Genomic DNA, 24164 nt, shown 5'->3' on the forward strand with positions numbered 1-24164 from the left:
ATTGTATGTAACCTGAAGTGTATTTAACCTGAGGTACCACTGTATTTAAAAACGATTATACAGAACTATTGCAAACATTTGTTACATGAAACCATTTTTTGGTACGTTGATAGCTGAGTGTATTTGAGGTAAGGTTCTGATTCCCTCCCCCAATGCACTGGGTCAGTTCTGCGTCAACGGAATAACTTTCTGACATATGACATACTTGGAAAGTTCAGCAATTTCCTCTTCATGAAGCCTCCTTCTTTCTGTGAGTTGCTCAGGAAGGTACTTTGCTATTAAGTCTTCCACCAGCACTGTCTTACAGTGTTTCCTCATTGCCAAACACTGGAACAGAAAACAGGGATTCCTCTCAGGCTTGGTTTAGAAATGTTCAGGATTCTGTTAGAGCAGCTTCCCCTGTTAAAATCTTCAGCTTCATCTGATTTTTTTTTTTTTGGTCCTCTAGCTTACAGACTGCTGACAAGCCTTTAGTGGGGACACCCTGAGTGCCTCTGAAACTGCCCTGCCTTGTATGGAGCCCTTTCAAGGGTGTATGGAATAAAATGTGACCAGCAAATAATAGTGCCATTAACGTGTCTGAATCAATAGGTTCTGGGGCTGAAGCCCAATATGCTAAATTCTACTAGTGGGAGGGGAGTTGCGTGATTTCCAGGTGGGCAGAGTTATGAATACGAAAGTTTGCAAAGAAACCATGCTCACCGACCAAGCATTGATACCTGCTCTACACCTGACATCAAGTGTGGGGCAGGCAAAGATGGGGTTGGGCCTAAGGCAGGTGGGGGGGGCGTTCCACACAGTGCTTTGCATGCCCTGAACATGGTAAGGGTTTTTATACCTAGCAGGGAACCTAAAACATACAAAATGTTAAATGCTCACACCAGTATTTGTAAGCATCAGAAAAAGGTAAAGGGACCCCGGACCATTAGGTCCAGTCGCGAACGACTCTGGGGTTGCGACGCTCATCTCACTTTACTGGCCGAGGGAGCCTGCGTTCAGCTTCTGGGTCATGTGGCCAGCATGACTAAGCTGCTCTGGTCAACCAGAGCAACACATGGAAACGCCATTTACCTTCCCACCAGAGCGGTACCTATTTATCTACTTGCACTTTCTGACATGCTTTCGAAATGCTAGGTTGGCAGGAGCAGGGACCGAGCAACGGGAGCTCACCCCGTTGTGGGGATTCAAACCGCCGATCTTCTGATCGGCAAGCCCTAGGCTCTGTGGTTTAGACCACAGCGCCACCCGCATCCCATTAAGCATTGGGGTAGACTTGTATAAGCATAAATGTCCAGGAGGATACCATGGTATCAAATGCCAACAAAGGATCAAGCAGCAGGAGCAAAGTCACACCCTCTCTCTGTCCTGCTCTCTGCAAAGGTCATCCATCAGGGCAACCAAGGGCGACTCAGTTCTGTGGCCAGGCCTGAACCCAGATTGGAATGGATCCAAATAATCCATGTCCTCAAATAATGCCTGCAGCTGCCTCACTACAGACTTCTCCACCACCTCCCCCCAAAATGGGGTATTGGCAACTGGTCAATAGCTGTTCCAATCCCTAGGGTCCAGAGCCAGTTTCTTTAGAAGCAGCAGGGCCCACCCCCTCATGCAGTGAAGCATTAACCACTGGACCCAACCAGTTACCCTCCCTCTGCTGTATTTCATAAGCCAAGAGGGGCAGGGGTTGAGGAGGCATGAGCAGAATGCCTAACATGGGCTATGGCAAAAGGAGCATTTCAATACAGGAACTCAGGAAGCTGCCTATTCCAGAGGGAAATTCCTAGCCCGACATGGAGATAGAGGGATTTGAACCTGGGAACTCCTGCATGGAAACCAGTTGTTCTGCCCATTACGATAAGAGTCCTTCCAGTTTCACGACTCATTTCAGTCCCTAACCCACCCCAGGTGCATGCCAATATTTAGAGAAACATCAGTGACAAGACATAAGCAACACAGGCTCACCTCTGAGAGACCCTCTTTGCACAGGGGGCAATTTGGTTTGTGATCCAAACATCTTTCAAGGCATTTCAGGCAGAAGGTATGTCCACAAGGGGTGGTGACAGGTTCGTAGAAGACCCTGGTACGGAAAAATCAGGAGAGGAAAGAAAAGCAATACAATCTTTTAGCAGGAATAATGGAAGGCATGGGAATTCACATCAGTTGACACCCATGAACAATCAATGTGGCAAGGATGAAGTTCCAAACATCCCAAGGACCAAAAACATCAGGAGTGTTACAAGTAGAACAGCAACAGAATGTTGCTGTGTGAGGTCTTCCTATCCAGAGTTTCAGCCAGCCAGCCTTACCCTTTTGGAGGATACTCCACTCAGTTTCCTCATTTTTCTTGTCTAAATCAGTCAGAATGCCTTGATCCTTGAGCATACTCAGTCCTCATTGGGCTGACTGAGGTGTCCCTTCCTTAATTTTTTATTTCTTTCCAAATCCTGGGATTTCCCTGAACCTACTGATGTCCCTTTGTTTGTGTTATAGAGTCAATAGTCACATATTGACTATATAAGGATCCACAGAGAGAATGAGTTCTTTTAATAGTGGAAAAGCTGATCTGTATAAGGTTTCTTTGTTACGTGTGTGCATATGTGTAACTATGAAATCATATAAGTAGAAATCTATTTTATGTGTCTAGGGCCCCACATGCACTATACAGTTAAAAGCAATAGCATGGAGATCCCTGGGAACAGCGGTTTGTAAAGGATGCTGAGAGTTGCTAGGAGGCCTCTATTCCCTTCACAGAGCTCCAATTCCCAGAGTGGTTTCACAACCAATCCTTCTTCCCAGGGCACTGTGAAAACTGTAGCTCTGCAAGGGAAATAGGGGTCTCCTAACAACTTTCAGCACCTTTTACAAACTACAGTCTCAGGCTGCTTTGGGGAAAGCCATGACTCAGCGGAAAGTTGTTATAGATTGGGGGCCTGAAATGTTAATACAGTGGTGGTGGCAGCTGAAAGTTTTCATATTTGGGGTGGGCCTGAAAGTCCTCTCCTCCAACAACTTTTCACTTCCAGCAGAGCAGCCAAAATTACAGTGGACGCTCGGGTTGCGAACGTGATCCGTGCGGAATGCAAGTTTGCAACCCGCAGTAGCACATCTGCGCACGCGCGGGTTGCGATTCAGCGCTTCTGCGCATGAGCAAAAGTGATTTCGCGCTTCTGCGCATGTGCGACCACCAAAACCCGGAAGTAACCCGTTCTGGTACTTCTGGGTTTCGGAGGTCCATAACCTGAAAAAAGGCAACCTGAAGCATCTGTAGCCCGAGGTACGACTGTATTCTATTAGCTCACCTGGAACAAGGCTGAGGATTCTAGCACCTGAGTTCAAAGCAGTTCAGGGTACGAGTCTGAATGTGTTTTAAGGAGAAGGATCAGGGGAGAGGATTAAAAAGCAGCCTCGGAGAAATTCTGTCCAATTACCTAGGTGTGCTGCAGGTGTTTATGCAAGTTTCTTGGTCTGTCCCTGACTCACTCCCTGGATGTAGGTCAACTACATTACTTAGTTGGGCGGGCAAACTGGGTTAATAACAGCTTGGGCCGGTTGGAGATGAGATCACTGGGTTACTGGTTCATGGAAATACAGTATGCAGATTTCGTTGAATTTCCTTATGGGCAATTATGACAAGCTCTACAAGTTAAAGTAAAAAGACTCAGACTCATGCCAAATCAGTTGCATGGATTTCCAGCAATTCAGGCAACCTATCACCTGCCTAGCAACCTGAACAATTGTTTCTAGGTGTTCATGCTTACATTCCTTTTCATTCCCTCTCCTGAAGAATTTGAATGCCACCCTCCAGCTTTCAGGGTTATGTTGGCACCACCATCAACCATGGTTAGCACTAAGCAGGTTCCAGAATTGGTTTCAAGTGGGTTTCTATTCCCGAGTTAACACTGCACCTTGGTTTGCATCTGTCACAAAGGATAGATCTCCTTCTTCCACCATTTCTCTAAGCTGGTCTGTCACCTATTTCCTGCCAGTTCTGTTCAAATGCAAAAGGGGACTTGGGTTCCCCATATGGGAGGTGTGACATATCTGACAAACTGACTGTGGCTGTCCCTGGTCAGAAAGAGGCAGGGGTTGCTCCCTCCAAGGAGAGGAGAGAAAGCCTTTAAAAGCTGAGCTGCAGCTATGGTCCCTCTTACCATTAGGGATCCAGGCTGGATCTGACCATCCTTGCTGCCTACTTGTAAGTAGACCAAACATTCTGTCCTGTGGCGAATAGGCTAGGATTAGTCCAGCTATACAGCCAAAGCACTTTGATTTATTTTGCATTCTGTTTGACCTATTGCCTGCTTTCCCCCACCATTTATTTCTTTTTTTCTTTTTTAAAAAAATAATTTTTATTAAAGATTTTCTTGGATTAAAAAAATTATGTACAAGACTCATTTATTTCTGATAAAGTTTCATAATCCGACTGTTGATATGTGTGTGGCTGCCAGTCCCAGCACTCTAGAATCCCTAGAAGCTTGGAATCCAGTTACTGAAAGGTTAGGCTCAGAGTCATAAGAGATCAGCATATTCTTCCACCCCTGGAAGAGACTTGGGAGAGCATGGTGTGCCTTTATGCTCTGAATAAACTATAATGGAGCTGTCTGGGAAATGCAAGGTGAGTTTGTCTTGGAGTCCCTGGGCTTTGGGAAATTGAGGGGGTCTACCAGGGAAATGAGCAAGCTGCTTTGATCTCAGGGGTGGGATAAGGCTGGAAACCAGCCCTGCTTTCCCCAAGCAAGTTGTGAGGTGGTTAGGCTGATGAGTGGAACGTCCACTGGCTTGGACCCTATTTAAGAAGTACAGGCATCCCCCCCACTTACATGGGGGTTACATTCTGGGCCCCTGCATGCCTAAGTGGAATTGTGTAAAGTGGGGAGCACCCTCTAAAAAGCCTCTAAAACCCTATTTTCCCCTGCTCTCCAGTTCTCCCCCCCCCCCAGTCTCTTTCCAATCCACACCAAAATATCTGGAGGACACATGGGAAAGCGGCAGCTGCTGCTGTGCGACCCTGCACACCAGCTGTTAGGCAGGGAGGCTGGGCAGCCTAATCAGAGCCCTGCTGTGCCTCTGGTCTCTTTGGGGTTTCCTCCTCTGCAGACTCTGGGGAGAGTCTCCTCATGAGCCACAAGGAACCTCTGGCCCTCCAGAAGTTGCTGAATGCCAGCTCCCATCAGCCCCAGCAAGCACGGAGAAGGACTAGGGATGATGGGAGTTGTAGTCAATCAACATCTGCAGACTGAAAAGTTCCCTGCACCTATTTTAGACAAGAAGATAGGAATGGTTACCTCATGCACAACGAACACTCCATATCTGATGGATCCACAAATCCAAACAGAGAACTCTTCCCAGCACCAGATCCTTTCCCCTTACTTGCATCTGTTAAAAATGGGGGGGGGGCAGGACAAAGAAGGGGGGAAACCAAACACACACATTACAGAACTGGAAGGAGCATATATTGGAGTTAAAAGTGTGCACTTGGCCACAGATGTGTAAACGCCAAACAATCGAAATTGGTGACTTAACAATCGTCTCTCCCACAAGAACCCACCATTTGCACCTCACATTTTTGGGCATCTCAATCGTGTCTGCAGGTTCAAAGGTCTAACATTTGTAAGTGCTTAATACAAAAGTTTTATAGTTTAGAGAAAAGTGTTGTGTTTAGGGGGGCATTTAATCTACACATACTTTATACAGAACATACAGTGGTAGAATTCTGGATGGTGCCACTTCAGAGAGCAGGGATTTTAGAATCCTCCAGCCCCATGGCAATTTTTTTAAAAAAATAATGAACAAGACTTTCCTACATGTAGTTTCCCTCGCTTTCTGATGGGCTAATTTTTTACACGTACAGGGTGGTGGGTTTTTTCATGCGAAGATATAGTGAACCCTGGCATATGCAATGTGAAGTGGTACAATCTACCACCTCTTTCTGCACATCATGTAGCCTGGCTACACGGAACATTTCCAAAAAGGTACATATTCAGATTTTATAGCTGAATTTAAATTTAGGCTCTTCCCCTCTATTTGAAGACATCCTGATTTGTATGAAATGCTAGTCCTACTTAGAGTAGACCTATTGAAAGTAATGAACATCAGTAGTGCAGGTCCATTAATTTCATTTTTTAAAATAGATTTTATTGATACATCAGAACAACAACAACAAAACAGAAAAAAAACAAATGTTTTGTTTTATACATTCTAGCTATTTTTGAAGGTGTTAGATACCACCTATAGAACATATTGATTTGATTTTCCCTTAATGCCTTGCAAGTAAAACTTTGTTGGATACAACCACCCTCTGTTTGAAAGGTTCTCAGGTCCAAGCCCAATTTAAATAAAGAAACTTCAGAAGGGATGAGGGTCCGGAAATGCCCTATCAGCAGTCAGCATCTGGATGGAAGACTAAGTAGGTACTCAGATGACCTCCTCAGTCTTCCCACACTATGGTGAGGTGTACTGTATTGCTATTTAAATTAAAGTAACATTTTAAAAATGCATCTAGCCATATAAATTAGAAAGTGCAAACTTCTCAAAAATTATAAGCCATCCTTTTTTTTTTGGCATTGCCACTTTAAGGTAAAGGTAAAGGGACCCCTGACCATTAGGTCCAGTCGTGACCGACTCTGGGGCTGCGGCGCTCATCTTGCTTTACTGGCCGAGGGAGCCGGTGTACAGCTTCCGGGTCAGTGCTAAAATAGATTCTTTTTTTTATTTTTTAAAGAAAGCTTACCCCTTTTCATAATTTTGCTAGGTGGGTCAGTGTTTGGGGCCTCATCAGAGCAGTATTTTCTCTTTAGAAGACTGCTCTGATCAGCTATAAGGGTGGCTGATTCAGTTGCTGAAGAGGCATGACTACCTTTCTTGCTCTCTGCCACTGGGGTGGACTTTTCTAAGCCACTGCGGCCAGCTGCTCTCTGATCTTCACGGCGAGCCGCACACATATCCATATTTTCCTGTGCAAAGAAAAAGGTTATTCTTTAGAACTACTGATCCCCAGAGATGGTGTTCTTCACAAGACCTTCACAGATATCCTCAAAGCGCACCTGCACAGAACATGGAACACCTCTGTTAACAATCTTTTTACCTTGCATCCTTGACAAACTACAGTTCCCAGGATTCTTTGGGATAAGCTGTGATTGGTTAAAGCAGTATGATACTGATTTAAATGTAGAATGCAGATGAGGCCCAAGAAATAACAAAGAACAGGGTTCTATCAGAGAAGAGAGCAGGCTTCATTCAACTCCCTGCTCACCACGGGCAGCAGGGACATATTTTAACTCCCATTCTCATGGTGTTTCTCCCATATAGTGGCTTTTAAAATTTTCTTCCTGTTTGCATGTTTCCCAGAGAAATTATCACTAAGTGTTGGGTAGCTGATAAACAAATACAGAGGTAGTTTGGAAATATTGAAAGGAAAATGAAAAGGTCAATAAATAAAATTAATCTGCTTCAGGCTGGTATCATTTCAGCCTACAAGTGAAGGCTCACATTATTCTCCCCTCCCCCTCCCAAACATACCCTGCATGTAGAAAAGTAAGTTGTCAGGGAGAAGGTTTCAAACTTTGCTTTCTTCCCAACAAGCTGGTTCGCAACATGCAGGTATATTATTAGCAGTATTATGTTAATAATAATAATAAAAATACCAGTGGTTGTAGTAGTATGAAGTGGTATGGCTTTGAAAAAGATTGACTACTTCATTCAATTGATTTGTGAAAATTGAGGCTACTTCTTATGGGAGTTAATAACATTCAAAATAGAAAATAAGCTATTGTTGAGGTCAGCTTTAAAAGGCCTGGTTACCAGAGCCGGTCAAGATTTAACCTTAGCAGTCATAAGCCAAGGCTTGCCATTGGGGCAAACTATTATCTGAGTTTTTTCAAGGGGCCTTCCAGGCAGGGTACATCTCATGCTTCTACATAAAATCTGGAGTTTGTATGTGACTAAGTTATAGTAGACCTTTAGTTAGTCCTGTCTATTAATGGTCCCTATGTTAGTCAGGCCCATTAACTTTAATGCGTCTGCTGGGAGTAGGGCTACTATTGGCAGAGCATGAGATTCTTAATCTACAGGCTGTGGATTCAAGCCCCTCGTTGAGTGAAAGATCACTTCATTGCAGGGGGGTTGGACAAGATGAACCTCATGGTCCCTTCCAACCCTACGATTCTGTGATTCTAGGTGGGACTCACAACAAAATGGTGCCGTGCAGAGTGTTCCTGCTCAGGGTTCCTGCCAGCCAGTCACACCTTTTCCCAAGACAATCCGTACCAATCTATTCCCCTCTCTGCAGTTTTCCATTTAACCCACCAACCTGAACACTTTTCCGGGTCCACTTATCATGCTCAGCCTTCACTAAGATGCTTTTTGGGAGTCTCTTCTCCACCTTTGGTTTTTTTTGTACTTCAGCAAACATTGCAATTCCCCCAAGCTTGTCCACATCTCCCTCTTTGGCATGGATACTAGACACAGCCATTTGGACTGTGCAAGGATCTGCATTTGGAGAATGAGTTTGCTATGTAGGATGCTTTGGCAATGATGCTGTGTTTTAGGAACCTCTTCCCTGCACCATGATGAAAGAGCAACTCTGTCCCAAAGCTACCTTGGCCGGTTTCAGAGATGGCCACCAGAGACAAAACTGGTCCAATACATTTTGGCAACTGAGGCAGACCCCAAAATGGCAGCCTCTGCCCTCCAGGGAAGAAGGCGTTAGCAAAGACCTACATCAAGCTGGGGGAGAAAGATTGACATTGGGATCTGCTGCCTGAGGCAGTCACCTCACCTTGCCTCATGAGCGGGCCAGCCCTGATCAGAGGTGACTGGGGGAGAATGGGGAAGAGGTGGGGGTCCTTTTGTTTCCAAGGAATAGTACTTAATGCTGGAAGGGAGACTCCATAAATCAAACTGCCTCTCAACTCAAGCCCTAAAATGCAATTCGGAGCTTCAAATCAAAACACCCTGCAGAAAAAGCTACACACATCCCCCAAAATCAGGCTTAATCTTGCCTGTACAGCATCTTGCTCACAATTTGTCTTGAGACAACTGAAGCAGGATGAGCAACAGATGACTTCAATAGAAAAACAATCCTTCTGCAAAAGTAACACGAGACAGACTTGGGTAATCTTTTGTAATATGACGCCCTGTGCGTGGCCAAAATTTTGCATCCCCAAATGGATCTTCTCAATTATGGATCTTCTTAATTTTGCACCCCCTCGGTGCACTTTTTTTTGGGGGGTGGGGGACTGACTGCACAGCACTAAACCCGGTGCTGAAAGTTCAGATAATACACTGGGTGCAACACTAAGCAGTAAAATAGTTTAAGGGTTGCATTCCCTGCCAGGGCCACAGTCAGAAGTGGGTGGAGCAATGAATGTAAAGTTTACCTTTATGCAATAGGCTAGCTTCTATACATACCCACCCACTCACCCCTCTCTCAGTCCTATATCCAGACAAGCAAGAAGCATAATCAGAGTTCAACAACATGTTCCAGCCAGGCAAAAACACTCAAGGAAGGTTTGAAGCAGGGCTGGTGAGCGGTGTGGCCTGGGCAGAGTACCAAGGGCCAGACAGAGAAGGCAAATACAATGGCTGTTCTATCTCACCAGCCCAAAGACACAAGATCAGTTCTTTGCAGCCCAGTAAATCCATACAAAGCCTATTCTGAAATCATATCTCACACTTTCTGGTCAAGGTCTTGAAAGGAGAACTTATAAAAAAATTAAAAACATTGCACACATGTCCAGCTTTGACATTTCCCAGAAGCACCTGGCTGTGGTGGCGGGACTTGGGTACTATGACACCCCTCATTCATCTTACTGCCTTCCCAAAGGCAGGTAATGAGCCCCCCCCCTTAGGAAGGGGGCACAAGGATTTTGACAGGGTCCTAGAGCCCTCTCCCTCCTTACAAAGCTGGGAAAGCACAAACCAGGCTTTGGGAAGGAGGCGGGAGGGCTAGGACCATTTGGGTCTAATCTATCAGCCAGACTCTTAAGCTGTAAGAAATAAGACCCAGTTTAATGAGTCTTCAATCCCAACCTTTCTGCCAAGGTTTTCCCTAATGACTGGCTGCAATTCTCAGAGAACCCCATGAGCGTCTTGTTAATAAAACTAGAACCCCCATGTGCCTTGCTAATAAAATCTCAGGGTGGTCAGCAGCATGCACTCATGTGTCAGGCCAATGACCCTACACACTCACCCAACAGCAAACTGCACAACCACCTCCCCTCCACAACCAAATATTAACATACAAGGACAGTATCACAGACAAGTGTTACCTTGATCAAACTTTGTAGGCTATGGATGGTGTCTTCAGATGGTGCTGAACTTAAAAGGTTCCCTTTTAATTTAGGGTGACGGGATACCAGCTGCAGGATATCAGGCATGCGTTCCTGAGCATCCCTCGGGACACGCGAAATTAAATTAAGTAGAAGCTATGATATAAAACAAACACACACACACACACTTCATTACTTAATTTGAACACATAAAGTCTTGCGTTCGATTCCTGGCATTTCCACTTCTGAGGAACTAGGCCACACACTATAAATTTAATGCACATTTGATTTAACACACATTTAAAGCACATGGCTTGCCCTAAGGAATCCAGGGAAATGTAGTTTCCCTCTCACAGAGCTACAATTCCCAGCACCCTTAACAAACCGCAGTTCCTATAATTCTTGAGCATGAAATATGCTTTAAATGTATGAAGCGAATGCGGCAGCAGGTGATGGAAAAGCTCTACAGGGGCTCCAGAGAGCCATTGTCAGTCATGGCCATCAATACAAGGCTATCTGGGACAAGGATCTTATTTAGTGTGAGCTAGCAACAGATGTTGAGGCTTGGGGTATTCAGGAGAGAAGTGCTCTTTAAGCTTCCCTGAGGAACAGTTAAGCTATGAAAAGCACACACACAAAAGGCTGCTGCAATGCATCTCATCTTGTCAGTGCCAACAGGTTGATAGTCATACACTTCCTGTTTAATAGACAGACTCCTAACAAAACAACAAAACAAAACAATTTTCAGTCATCTGGGTTTGACCACAGGGCAGGGCAGATTTGACTTGTGTTCTACCCACATCATTAAAAATTTAAACACCTGCATCCTACCTGTCTTTCAAAGGGAAGAGGCGAGCATACCTGGGGTTATCCTACTTTTATCTACACAACCACATTGTGGGGTGGGTTAAGCTACAGCACATTCCCTGTCTCTTGGGATAAGCATTAGAACATAGTTCAAAGCTACACGAAGTGGGCAGGAATCTAAACCCAAGGTTCAACAGGAGGGGCCAAGCCTGTGCATCCCATCTCTGAATGAAATCCAACAGAGGTAAGCATCAAGTTTAATCCTCCGCACCAAAGCAAGATTTGCTGTGTGCTTTTACATTCCAAAACGGGATCATCATACATTCAGAGAGAGAGAGAGCCAACAGATTCACAAAGATGTGAAAACCACTGGTTAAGTGCCAGCATCAAAAGAATGCTGATTCATCTGAAAACTATTAACTGCAAGCTATCTCAGCATAAAAATAAAATCAGAGACTGGAAAATTCTGCTGCTTTATTTCCTGGGCTCCTAAAAAAATCCAAGGCTTGCTTCTGTTGCCTTTTTGGCAGCTACCAGAAGCCATCCCCTCTTTCAACAAGACTTTTAAGTAGGGAGCTTTCAAAGTCTGCACCTGTAATGGAATTCTTTTAAATATATTTTATTGCATGTACATTTGCTGCCCTGGGCTCCTTTGGATAATAATCATTAGCCCCTTCCCTCTCCAGTCAAAAGGATCAGGCGGCAACAGGAAGATTCCTTTGCCCAAAGAGCAGCTGCTGGTCTGCATAGACAACGCTGAGCTAGATCAGGGTTTCCAAAACTGTTTTTGGACTACAACCCCCATCATCCCTAGCTAGCAAGGCCAGTGATCAGCTGAAGACCTAAGTTTGGGAAACACTGGGCTAGACAGACAAATACTCTGATCTGGTATGAGGTTGCTTCCTACGTTTTTGTTTCTTAGAGGCAATCCCTTTTTTCCACCCTCTACCATCAGGGATAGGGAGCCCAGTTCCTCCAGAGGTTGTAAGGACTACAACTCCCATCAACCTTGACCACTATCCAAGCTAGAGTCCAGCAACATCTGGAGGGCCATTTATCCCCTACCTGCAGTTTTGCATTCTCATCTCATGAGACTAAGAAGCTAACGCCAACCATCGGCATCAATATTGCATTGCATGGGCCCAGTGAAGTTTGCCGCAACCCTCCCAGCTTGAATTGCACAGTGGAAGCCTCATGCACACTGTGTGGTGTGACCAAGTTACAGGGCAGTACGGGTTTCTCTTGGCTGAGATGTCTCCCAACTCCTTTCCCCTATATTCCTGAACAAACAGCATTTGTGAAACCCGGAGGCAATATTCTGAATTGAGCAAGGGCTAGAGGGCCAGAAACTTATTTGCTTCCATATTACCTAAGACCCAAGCCAAAGGGCTCTTTAACCTCCTCCCCACACTTTATTTCAGGGCTGGGGAACCTGTGCCCCTCCAGATGCCTCTCCCCAGCCAGCACGACCAATGGTCATGGTTGATGGGAGTCTGACCATATCATAGGCTCCCCACCCCTACCTCCCCTACCTGCAGCTCGTTTTTCTGAATGCCAATTGCTCAAGATACTCAAGCAGCAAATCCTACCAGAGCCTCTAGTTATTTACACCGGAGAAGGAGGTGACTTAAAGAGCCCTTGCGAGCAAAGGTATATACTGTAATAAACAGGCATTGAATATGGAACAGAGACTTTTCCCAGTCTCCACACTGGAATTCCAAGGTAGAAGGGAGGTCAGGTTGCTTCCCTAAACTTTATCATGCTCACTGAACACAACCCACTTCTTAGGCTGATGGCAATTGTAAACTAAGCAACCAGCTAGGATGAGCTCAGCTTCATGGGTTCAGTCTGAGCGCTTCTGAAATAAGAGTGTCACAACTGCCCAAACAGCCTTAGTGAAGAATCAGACAAGTTCACTGTGCTGTGCTCTGAGGACAGTCATCCAATTCACCCAAAGGCTACTTTTATCATTAAATGCAGCCTCCTTCACACAATGCACTGTCACCAATGCAACTTTGGAAAATGAACGTTATCAGGTCATTGCAGCGTTGTGCTGAGGAACAGCACTGAAATGAGACACACCAGTACAAAAACAGCACATGGCACAATGACAGCACATAAGGCAATGGTTTGTCAGGGAGGTAGGGGGAAAGGGACATGCCAAGATACAAAAGTTGGCATATATATACGGTGTATATATATATATATATATGATATATATATATATATGTATGTATGTATTTCACCTTACCAAGAAAAGGAAGTTAATTTTAAAACCAGTTGCAAAATTGCTCCAGGGGCTGCCAAGAAGAAAAGAAGAAGTGGCGGGTTGGTGACATCAGAGTCACTAGCCAACTGGCAGCCTTCCTCCCCACAGCCAGCTTTCCCCAGTTCAGCCTGAATCATGCCAAAAACCTTGTGCAACTGGTTTTTCAAAATTCATCCCAGGGAGGAAAACTGTGTGCATTTGATGGCACCAACATCACCATAATTAAGCTATCTCTACCCCTTTTTAAATCTTACAACATGATGGCATGACTTGGCTTAGAGGTTTAATATGACAGCTGACAAAAAGTGGGCTAAAAATCATGATTATGGCTGTTTTTTATTTATACAATGCCATTAGGGAGATGGATGCAGAGGACAGACACAGGAACAATATGCAATTACTTTAGAAATCCATGGGCAATGTACGTGAGGCATGAGAACTATGGGGTTATGCTAAGTACTTCTAAGGGAAAGGTGGGTTTTGAAGAAGAATCTGATGGGGGAAAGGTGGAGTCATGTAGGGCAACCAGGATACAAGTTACAAGTAAGGGGAACTTGCAAAGGGAGAAACTCACAAAGATCCATGCCAACTTCACCACCAATCCCCGAAGCAGTTTTAAAAAGTATTATTGATGAAGTGGTGGGGATCAAAGTTGAAGTGAACACCCTACATTTTAAAAAGTGAGCATGGTGCAAAAGGGGCAAGACCGATGGCTGAACAAACATCTGATTTGCTATTTTGCCTGCCTGTCATGTGCACTGCGAAGGACTCGGTGTGACCTCTCCATCACAGCACCACCGATGTGCTTGGCAGCTTCATTTGGCAACAAGATGGTGACAGTTCCCTGCTCCAAAATAACTTACATAAGGTTCACCCAGACAATACAATAGTGGAGAGCATAATGAAGCACAACCACATCCCATAAACTGATAAACTGGCAAGCTACAGGTTGGCTTCTTTCTTAAAATAGGAGATGGTGCTACGGTTAGAGATGTGGACATCAGATAAAAAGATACATAGAACTCACCCTTTGAGCTTCTGATTTGGCCATTTTGTTCCCAGAATCCAAGGCAAGGGAGAATAAAAAGGCCTGAAAAGCTTCTTCTGTTTTCCCAAGTTTAACAAGGGCTTGTCCCTTCCGTAAGTGACCCTGCAAGAAGGAAGGGAGTCATCACTGCCTTTTCCTAGGCTCACCGAACAACTTAAACATATGCAGTAAAAACACAGGAAATTGTTTAGTTCATCAGGTTTAGTATTGTTTACATGGACTGACAAGGGCTCTCCAGAGTTCCAGAGAGGGAGTCTCTCTTGGCCGTACCTGGAGACTCTGGGAATTGAACTTGGAACCTTCTGCATGTGAAGCAAATTCTCTGCCACCCAGCCAAAGCCCTTCCTGTGCTTCTGGGGATACAGCAGAGAAGACCTATAGTTTGTGCACCAGCATCTTGAAGGCGGCAGGTTCACCAGCCCTGTTACACTACAAAAGCCGATAAACTTTTTCTTACTGAGGGCCACATTCCTTCTGAGGAGTCTTCTGGAGGCCACATGACAGTGGTGGGCAAGGCCAGAGTCAAAATCATGCATACACAAAGCGTTATCAGAGATCAAGGAGAAATTTTAGCCAAGCAAAACCACTCAAGGAGGGTGAGGGCTGGGAAGAGGAGGTGTAGCCTATGGAGAATCCTGACAGACGGACAAAGATATCTGATGAGCTGCATTTGCCCATGAGCCTCAGATTCCTCACCGCTGCCATACTAGGTAATCTGTAGTGAGCAAAATTACCTCCAAGTGGCTAGGCAAGGAGGAATATTTTGTAAATGTAGCTGATAACTTGATTTTTTCTTTCAGGCCACCAATTTGCCAGAAACTACCAAAACGTTGGGGGACGCGGGTGGCGCTGTTGGTTAAACCACAGAGCCTAGGACTTCCCGATCAGAAGGTTGGAGGTTTGAATCCCCATGACGTGGCGAGCTCCCGTTGCTCAGTCCCAGCTCCTGCCCACCTAGCAGTTTGAAAGCACGTCAAAGTGCAAGTAGATAAATAGGTACCACTCCAGCGGGAAGGTAAATGGCGTTTCCGTGCGCTGCTCTGGTTCGCCAGAAGCGGCTTTGTCATGCTGGCCACATGACCCGGAAGCTGTACGCCAGCTCCCTTGGCCAATAAAGCGAGATGAGCACCGCAACCCCAGAGTTGGTCACGACTGGACCTAATGGTCAGGGGTCCCTTTACCTTTACCAAAACGTTTGTAGACTAGTAACTTGCATGGAGTTATTTGCAAGCTCAGGCCTCCTTTATATCTCAGAAGTTACCACTGCCTATTTCCCATCACAAATTTAACTGCGCCCAATCTGCTGGCCTGTTTGAGGAATTTCCAATTGGCCATAAATCAGAGACATTTATTTCCACTGTGACACGGACAGTGACGATTTGCTCAGTTAAATAAAAAAGATGTGAATCTGAAACCAGCACTCACCTTTATCCATGTTGGCTGGAGATTACAGGCCATTTCTGCATCTTTCAGAGCTTCTTCCCAACAGTTCAAAAGTGAGTAAACCTGGGACCGGTTGCTATATGACAAATGATCACTGGGCTCTGGAAGTAATGGAAACATTGACTCAGTACAACTATTAACAAGAACTATAGGCACTTCTGATGTATACAGTATCCTTCATAATCACTTCGTCTCCGGTACGTCTTGGAAACATCCATTATTTAAGTTTTAAATTAACTGGAGCTCTCGGGAACTGGTGTTATAAGAGCCATCATGTTTGTCTTACACAAGCTCTTCAGGAGTTTCATAAACACAGGTGATGACAAAGCTATAAGATCACACAGTTTCTATAAATCAATGGGGAGGAAATGAAGGTTCTGTTATTTCTACAAAAGGGTGGATCAAAAAAGGCTACCATAGCAGACAGTGATGTTTAAAACATGAATTTCCTGATTTTTAAAATAGTGTTTTTCATAGTGTGTTCTATGCAAAATAAACTTTACATAAGAGTGACAGGAACCAGTGCTCCCCTCCCTCTGTTTGCAATGTTCAGAGGCAGGTGCTGCTGCTAATGCAGTTGAAACAGCAGCATCCACATAAAATCATAGAGTTGTTTATTATTATTATTATTTATGCTTTTCAGGTTTATTGTTGTTGTTGTTTAGTCGTTTAGTCGTGTCCGACTCTTCGTGACCCCATGGACCAGAGCACGCCAGGCACTTCTGTCTTCCACTGCCTCCAGCAGTTTGGTCAGACTCATGTTTGTAGCTTCGAGAACACTGTCCATCCATCTTGTCCTCTGCCGTCCCCATCTCCTTGTGCCCTCCATCTTTCTCAACATCAGGGTCTTTTCCAGGGAGTCTTCTCTTCTCATGAGGTGGCCAAAGTATTGGAGCCTCAGCTTCAGGATCTGTCCTTCCAGTGAGCACTCAGGGCTGATTTCCTTCAGAATGGAGAGGTTTGATCTTCTTGCAGTCCATGGGACTCTCAAGAGTCTCCTCCAGCACCATAATTCAAAAGCATCAATTCTTCTGCGATCAGCCTTCTTTATGGTCCAGCTCTCACTTCCATACATCACTACTGGGAAAACCATAGCTTGAACTATATGGACCTTTGTCGGCAAGGTGATGTCTCTATACATCTCATTAATTTTACAATCATTTTAACATTTCAAAACTTGACTTCCTTCCCCCTTTCTGCATTTCCTTAAATTTTTTAATATCTTCCACATATCCAAATTAACTTAATTTGCTCATTTATTCATCTACTTTAAATATGTACTCTTATGAAACTGCAGGTTATTACAATAATCCCACCAACGTTCTTTATCTGTTTGCAATTTATCTATAAATATTTAATGAACCATTTGCATTCTTTTAGAAAACGTTTGTTATCTTGATTTCTTATTCTTCCGGTAAATTTCACCATTTCTGCATACTCCGTACATTTTTGTATCCATTCTTCCTTTGATGGGATTTCTGCATCTTTCCATTTTGAGGGCGAGTAACATTCTTGTCGCTGTAGTAGCAGACAAGAATAAGAAAACCCAGAAGCTTTTGTTTTGGGAATTATAGAGACAGAACTACTTAAACTGCATAGAATTGTAGAGTTGGAAGGGGCCCCAAGGGTCATCTAGTCCAACCCCCTGCAATGAAGGCAGTTGTCTAATAGGTACATCTAGGCTACTGGTTCTTTTAGCTCAACGTTGACTATGCTGATCAGGGCCAGATTTAGGTTTGATGAGGCCTAAGTGTGGGTGGCGCGGGACGCAGGTGGCGCTGTGGGTAAAACCTCAGTGCCTAGGACTTGCTGATCGTATGGTCGGCGGTTCGAATCCCCGCGGCGGGGTGAGCTCCCGTCGTTCAGTCCCAGCTCCTGCCCACCTAGTAGTTCGAAAGCACTCTTAAGTGCAAGTAGATAAATAGGGACTTCTTCCTAGCAGGAAGGTAAACGGCATTTCTGTGTGCTGCGCTGGTGCTGGCTCGCCAGAGCAGCTTCGTCACGCTGGCCACGTGACCCGGAAGTGTCTTCGGACGGCGCTGGCTAATGGCCTATAGAGCGAGATGAGCACGCAACCCTAGAGTTGGACATGATTGGCCCTGATGGGCAGCGGTACCTTTACCTTTAAGCGTGGGTGGCGCTGTGGTCTAAACCACAGAGCCTAGGGCTTGCCGATCAGTAGGTCAGCGGTTCGAATCCCCGCGATGGGGTGAGCTCTTGTTGCTTGGTCCCTGTTCCTGCCAACCTAGCAGTTTGAAAGCACGTCAAAGTGCAAGTAGATAAATAGGTACCGCTCTGGCGGGAAGGTAAATGGCGTTTCTGTGCGCTGCTCTGGTTTCGTCAGAAGCGGCTTAGTCATGCTGGCCACATGACATGGAAGAACTGTCTGTGGATAAACATCAGCTCCCTCATCCAGTAGTAGTAGTAGTAGTAATAATAATAATAATAATAAATAATAATAATAATAAAATTTTATTTATACCCCGCCCTCCCCAGCCAAGACCGGGCTCAGGGCGGCTAACAACCAATAATAAAAACAAGTTGATTAAAATACAATTTAAAAGATTAAGATACAACATTAAAACAATTTGGGAGCAATCTCTTCATAGGAGGAGAAAGGAAAAAGAAAGAGGGGGAGGGAATCAAACTGATTCTGAGCCAAAGGCCAGGTGGAACAACTCTGTCTTACAGGCCCTGCGGAAAGAGATCAGATCCCGCAGGGCCCTGGTTTCAAAAGACAGAGCATTCCACCAGGCCGGGGCCAGTGTTGAGAAGGCCCTGGCTCTGGTTGAGGCTAATCTAACTTCCTTAGGGCCCGGGACCTCTAGGGTGTTGCTATCCGTGGGGCATACCAGGAGAGGCGGTCCCGTAAGTACGAGAGTCCTAGGCCGTGAAGGGCTTTAAAAGTCAAAACCAGCATCTTAAATCTGACCCTGTACTCCACCAGGAGCCAATGCAGGTGGAAAAGCACTGGGTGAATATGCTCCCATGGCAGAGATCCTGTGAGGAGCCTCGCTGCAGCATTCTGCACCCGCTGGAGTTTCTGGGACAGCTTCAAGGGCAGCCCTGCGTAGAGCGAATTACAGTAGTCAAGCCTGGAGGTGACCATCGCATGGATCACAGTGGCCAGGTCGGGGCGGGAAAGGTAAGGGACCAACTGTTTGATGCGGCGAAGGTGGAAAAATGTCGCCTTGGCTGTTGTTGTAATCTGCGCTTCCATGGAAAGGGAGGCGTCAAGGATTACACCCAAACTCTTAACAGAAGGCAGTGGCACTAATTGGGCCCCCGCAAGAGAAGGGAGTTGGTCCCTCATCCCCATACCATCCCGACCCAGCCAGAGGACCTCTGTCTTTGAAGGATTTAGTTTCAATCGGCTCCCACGAAACCATCCAGCCACAGCTTCCAAGCATCTGGTCAGTGTGTCAGGGATCGAGTTGGTGTGGCCATCCATCAGCAGACAGAGCTGAGTGTCCTCAGCATATTGGTGACAACCCAGCCCAAAGCTCTGGATAATCTGGACAAGGGCGCCCCCTTTAACATAAAGATGTTAAAAAGCATCGGGGAGAGGATTGTGCCCTGCGGCACTCCACACACCAAGGGGTGGCAATACGACAACTCCCTCTCTAGTGCCACCCTCTGTCCCCAACCAGAGATAAAAGAGCACAGCCATATTGTGATGATATATGGCTATATGAACGATTGCATGATATTATGGTTACATGGTATGGTTGCATGATTTGATGATTTGATTATGTGATATGATGATTTTCACTACAGATGATGCTCTATGGCTCAACATTTTTTTTTCTAAACACAACAAAAACTTCATGGCATCCCAAGAGTTTTCCTTTCATCTTTAAAAGGTGCCACAAAGAACCTCTGATTTCTCTCTCTCTCTCTCTCTCTCTCTCTCTCTCTCTCTCTCTCTCTCTCTCTCTCTCTCTCTCTCTCTTGGCTGCAAAATACTTAACACAGCTACCACTCTGGAAGTTATGCAATAGTTTGCCAAAAGAAACAAAGATTATTTTTTTTAAAAAAAGCCAGCAGGATTCATGTGTCAAGCCTCTTGCTACACCAAAGGTAAATCAAGATTCTTTATGGAGAAGCTTCCACAATTTCTGAAATCACTGACACTGACCCCTTCGATTTGGCACAATCAATACTTTCTTAAAAAGGCATTTCACTCAATTCAACAGTGTCTATTAATCCTAGCTTGCATGCTGCTTTAAAGAGAAATGCGTGGGGCGGCGGCGACGGCGCGGGGGGGGGTGGGATCCTTTGCAGACAAAAAGCCACTGTTCACATCTAGAAATAAAATCTAATTCCAGTGAGCAAGAGACCACAGCAGTGAGTCATTGGCAATTTAACTAAATATGATCAGCCCGCCAGTGGGATGCTTTGGAAAACGCGACCTGTGCTTCGTTACACAACTATTCCATAGGAAGGGGGCAGGGAATTAAGACCGGGCTACTAAACTTATGCAACATACTGTTCTCCTGACCTACTTTCAGTTCGGACGGAATCGACAAGACTTTGGTGAGGATGCAAAGGTGAGGGTTTGCCTGATGGACAAGACACAGCCAGGGTTCATTGCCCTTTCCGTTCCTGGGCTAGATGCCAGTTAGGGGGTGTTGCTAATCGTGTGCGTGGTCCAGGGACTTACGTGATCTCCTGTCATTTCCTCTACTTTTAAAAAAGCTTTAAAAAAAACGACGACAACAACAACAACAAAGACAACAACAACTTTGTTTATAGGGCAGCTCAGCATGCTGCAAAGCACCGTGCAGCTTACAGATCGATATTTGTAGCTGTACATGTAAATCAGAATATATACATTTTAGTCATGCCGAACCTTTTAAGACCTTGCAGGCTACACCCCTCGGAGGGGGTGGGTACTTAGATCCCCTTGTACAGTGGTACCTCGGGTTAAGTACTTAATTCGTTCCGGAGGTCCGTTCTTAACCTGAAACTGTTCTTAACCTGAAGCACAACTTTAGCTAATGGGGCCTCCCGCTGCCGCCACGCTGCCATCGTGCGATTTCTGTTCTCATCCTGAAGCTAAGTTCTTAACCTGAGGTAATATTTCTGGGCTAGCGGAGTCTGTAACCTGAAGCGTATGTAACCCGAGGTACCACTGTATTTCGTGGCCAGCAGTATAAGCTGACCAAGATATTCTGGTTGAATCCCATCACATTAATTCAGCATCCCAGAGGATCCCAGAGGAAACACACCTGTCGTTCTTTTAATACACTTTGGCTTTATACAAAGATTAGAGGCGGCTAGAAGCATATTGGTGATAAGACTACCTTGAAGGTCTGAATCAGTGTTACTAATCTGTAATTTATCATGTTTGTATTTACCTTCCATTCCATCCTGCCAACAGGCAAGAAGAGCTTTCTTACATGGCAGGTGTAGATGTGGGGTACATTGGTTGTATGAATGCGCACTCTCACCAGGTAGGACACTATGCCCAAGCAGTTACACTGATCTGCCCTGGATAACATACACGGCAAACAGAGCCCTTGTTTAGGCACTCGCAATAGTGACCCAACACCAATACTAAATCTGTCAAAACGAGCTGGGTTTGGAGTACAATAAACTCAGGTTCATAACAATCGGCGCACATCTTCTGTATAACTTCTTTTTTACTGATCTGCTGCTATACCTTTACACACACACACACCAGCAGCAGCTCTACATATTGCCAAGAGGGTACCAGTTGAATTTCTGCCTGTCAGGATACAAGACAGGGCCGGAGAGCAGGGCCAGTTTAACAAATAACAGCAGCTGGCCACCTCACCTCTGTGTCCCTCAGAAAAGTTTAAGAAGTTGCAAGGAGAACGGAAAACGTCAAAGGAGTGACATGGAGCTAGTTCACACGTGCATATTAATTTCTAGGAAACGGAAACTTCCTGTGGTAACTTGCACATGTGCACGAGTCACCAGATAGATAAAAACACGGAGAAAAGTTTCAACCCCACCCCCCTACCCCGCCAAGAATATCACTTTCCCCCATCAAAGCGAGGAAACTTACACGCTCATTTGCGAGTCAGCAAGAAAGGAAGGGAACAGTGGCGTGGCGTGGGTTGTCAGCTCCCGGGGCAAGGCAAGTAATTTGCGCCCCCTAACCCTAACCCCCAGATGTTGCGGCCGGTGCGGCCGGGGCCCCCCACGCTGCGCCACTGGAAGGGAATAACGCGTTCTACGCTCGCGCGTGAACAGGCGAGCAGAAATACAACCCCACAGGTCCCTGGTTAAGCGAGAGGAAGAGACAGAAAAGAAAAGAAAAGGTGGCGCTGAGTAATCCACTGCCCACCTCACCTACGGAGCGCATCGCAAGGTAACTTACCTAATCGGATTGCTTCGTTGTACTTCTGAAGGGCAGCCTGAAAATTCTTCTCATTATATAAGAGATTCCCTTCACACCGGAGCTGCGACGCCTTCACTCTTTCAGGAAAGCATTTGGCCAACAGGTTGCTGAGGACGACATTTATCCGGAGCCGGGGCAGAGCGCCCTTGCTCTCTGGACAGATGCTGCATCCTGCCGCCTGGCCCCTTTCCTTCTCCAGGCACTTTTTGCAAAAAGTGTGGCCGCAGACCAACGAGACAGGCTCGTAGAGGAAACCTTGGCATTTGTGGCAGCCGAAGACCTCCCATTCACGTACCGGCGCCGAGCTGCTTTTCAATCGGATGCTGCGCGCCATGCAATCCACCAGCTCGCCCATTTGCTCCGCGCGCAGCAGCCGAGTGTTGCCCGACGCCAGCTCACAGAGCCGAAGGACTTCGGGGAGCTGCCCGCTCTGCGCCAGCCACCGTTCTGCCCTCTGGAGCATCCCCTGCCACTCGGGCGGGCGCATCGTGGTCTCTGGCGGCCGCGAGGACGCAGAGAGGGCGGCGGAAGCCGAGGAAGAAGAGCGCTCGGAACCGCGCGCCTGGGGAGCCTCGGCAGCTGGTAGCTTTTGCTCCTTCTGCCGCTGCGGGGAGCCCATGACTGGGCGAACTGCTTGAGCGGAGGCGGTGGGTGGCCTCTGCTCGTGAGGGCGGGCACGCTGCTCAAGTGGCGCCGCGGAGCACGACAAGCTGGAGGAGGCAGAGACAGCGTCTACACCGCGCTGTTGCTGCTGCCCGTCTGTTTCTGTGGAAGCGCCAGCCCCTCCATTCTGCCGGCTTCCCTCCCCAGACACGCCCCTCATGAAAGTACCTCATCTATGCAAAATACTTATGTAAAAATCAAAAGGCCAATGCGATTGTCTGCCTGGCTTTCCTTCTCTCCACCCCGCCCTCCTCCCGCTGCAGCCGCTCATTGGGCAGCGGCGTGCGGGATGGTTACAAAACCCAGGCAGTTTTATAATGTGTTGTTGCTGCGAGCGAGTTGCAGGACGAGGAAAGCGCTTGGAGTTTGGGTTCACCTCCTCGTTTCAGTTAGCTCCCCGAAGCAACCCCACAACACGGCTGGGTAAACTGGGGCAGGATTCAGCCTGCCGTTCGTTTCTAACAAGAGCTCCCCAAGATCCCATCCACGGAAGCCCCATACGAAAGAAATGCACTGTGTCCACACGTTGCACTGTACACGGTGAGGTGTCTCTGCGAGTGTTCAAATGTTTGTGCACATGCTGATTTGTACAGGTCAGCTACTCATGCGCACAGAAACTCGGACTGGACATTCAGGTCTTGCTTTGGGGGTTTCCAAAGGGACCTGGTTGAGCACCATGAGAACAGGATGCTGGACTACATGGGACATTCGCCTGATCCAGCAGGCTCGTCTTATTTGGTGGTGGGGGATGAGTGTTCAGACCCCTGGACTCTCACTTGTGGGGTGCCTCAGGGTTATGTCCTCTCCCCCATGCTTTTCAACATTTACATGCAGCCACTGGGAGAGATCATCAGGAGGTTTGGGCTGGGTGTTCATCAGTATGCAGATGATACCCAGCTCTACCTCTCTTTTAAATCAGAACCAGTGAAGGCGGTGAAGGTCCTGTGTGTCTGGAAGCGGTTGGAGGATGGATGGCGGCTAACAGATTGAGGCTGAATCCTGACAAGACAGAAGTACTGTTTTTGGGGGACAGGGGTCGGGCAGGTGTGGAGGACTCCCTGGTTCTGAATGGGGTAACTGTGCCCCTGAAGGACCAGGTGCGCAGCCTGGGAGTCATTTTGGACTCACAGCTGTCCATGGAGGCGCAGGTCAAATCTGTGTCCAGGGCAGCTGTTTACCAGCTCCATCTGGTACGTAGGCTGAGACCCTATCTGCCTGCAGACTGTCTCGCCAGAGTGGTACATGCTCTGGTTATCTCCCGCTTGGACTACTGCAATGTGCTCTACGTGGGGCTAC

At 46.4% G+C, this 24164-nt stretch overlaps 1 protein-coding gene across 2 annotated transcripts in view; it reads right to left on the reverse strand.

The window, feature by feature from the left end:
* The window catches only part of LONRF3 (LON peptidase N-terminal domain and ring finger 3), a 32837-nt gene extending 10058 nt beyond the window's left edge, over nucleotides 1-22779 (reverse strand). Inside the window, exons 1-8 of one of the 2 annotated variants that reach the window (XM_081897621.1) lie at nucleotides 22185-22779; nucleotides 15818-15936; nucleotides 14372-14494; nucleotides 10269-10424; nucleotides 6857-6953; nucleotides 5286-5376; nucleotides 1963-2077; nucleotides 206-327 (exon numbers count right to left, since the gene is read on the reverse strand). In XM_081897621.1, the coding sequence (XP_081753747.1) occupies nucleotides 206-327; nucleotides 1963-2077; nucleotides 5286-5376; nucleotides 6857-6953; nucleotides 10269-10424; nucleotides 14372-14494; nucleotides 15818-15936; nucleotides 22185-22692 (1331 nt within the window). In that variant the 5' untranslated portion in view covers nucleotides 22693-22779. Of the gene's footprint in view, nucleotides 1-205; nucleotides 328-1962; nucleotides 2078-5285; nucleotides 5377-6730; nucleotides 6954-10268; nucleotides 10425-14371; nucleotides 14495-15817; nucleotides 15937-22184 lie in introns of both variants that reach the window. The other variant, XM_081897620.1, reaches the window with a different exon arrangement.
* Between the last annotated feature and the right edge of the window lie 1385 nt (nucleotides 22780-24164).

Source organism: Podarcis melisellensis (assembly GCF_964234715.1).
Source record: "Podarcis melisellensis genome assembly, chromosome: Z".
Classification (NCBI taxonomy): Eukaryota; Metazoa; Chordata; class Lepidosauria; order Squamata; family Lacertidae; genus Podarcis; species Podarcis melisellensis.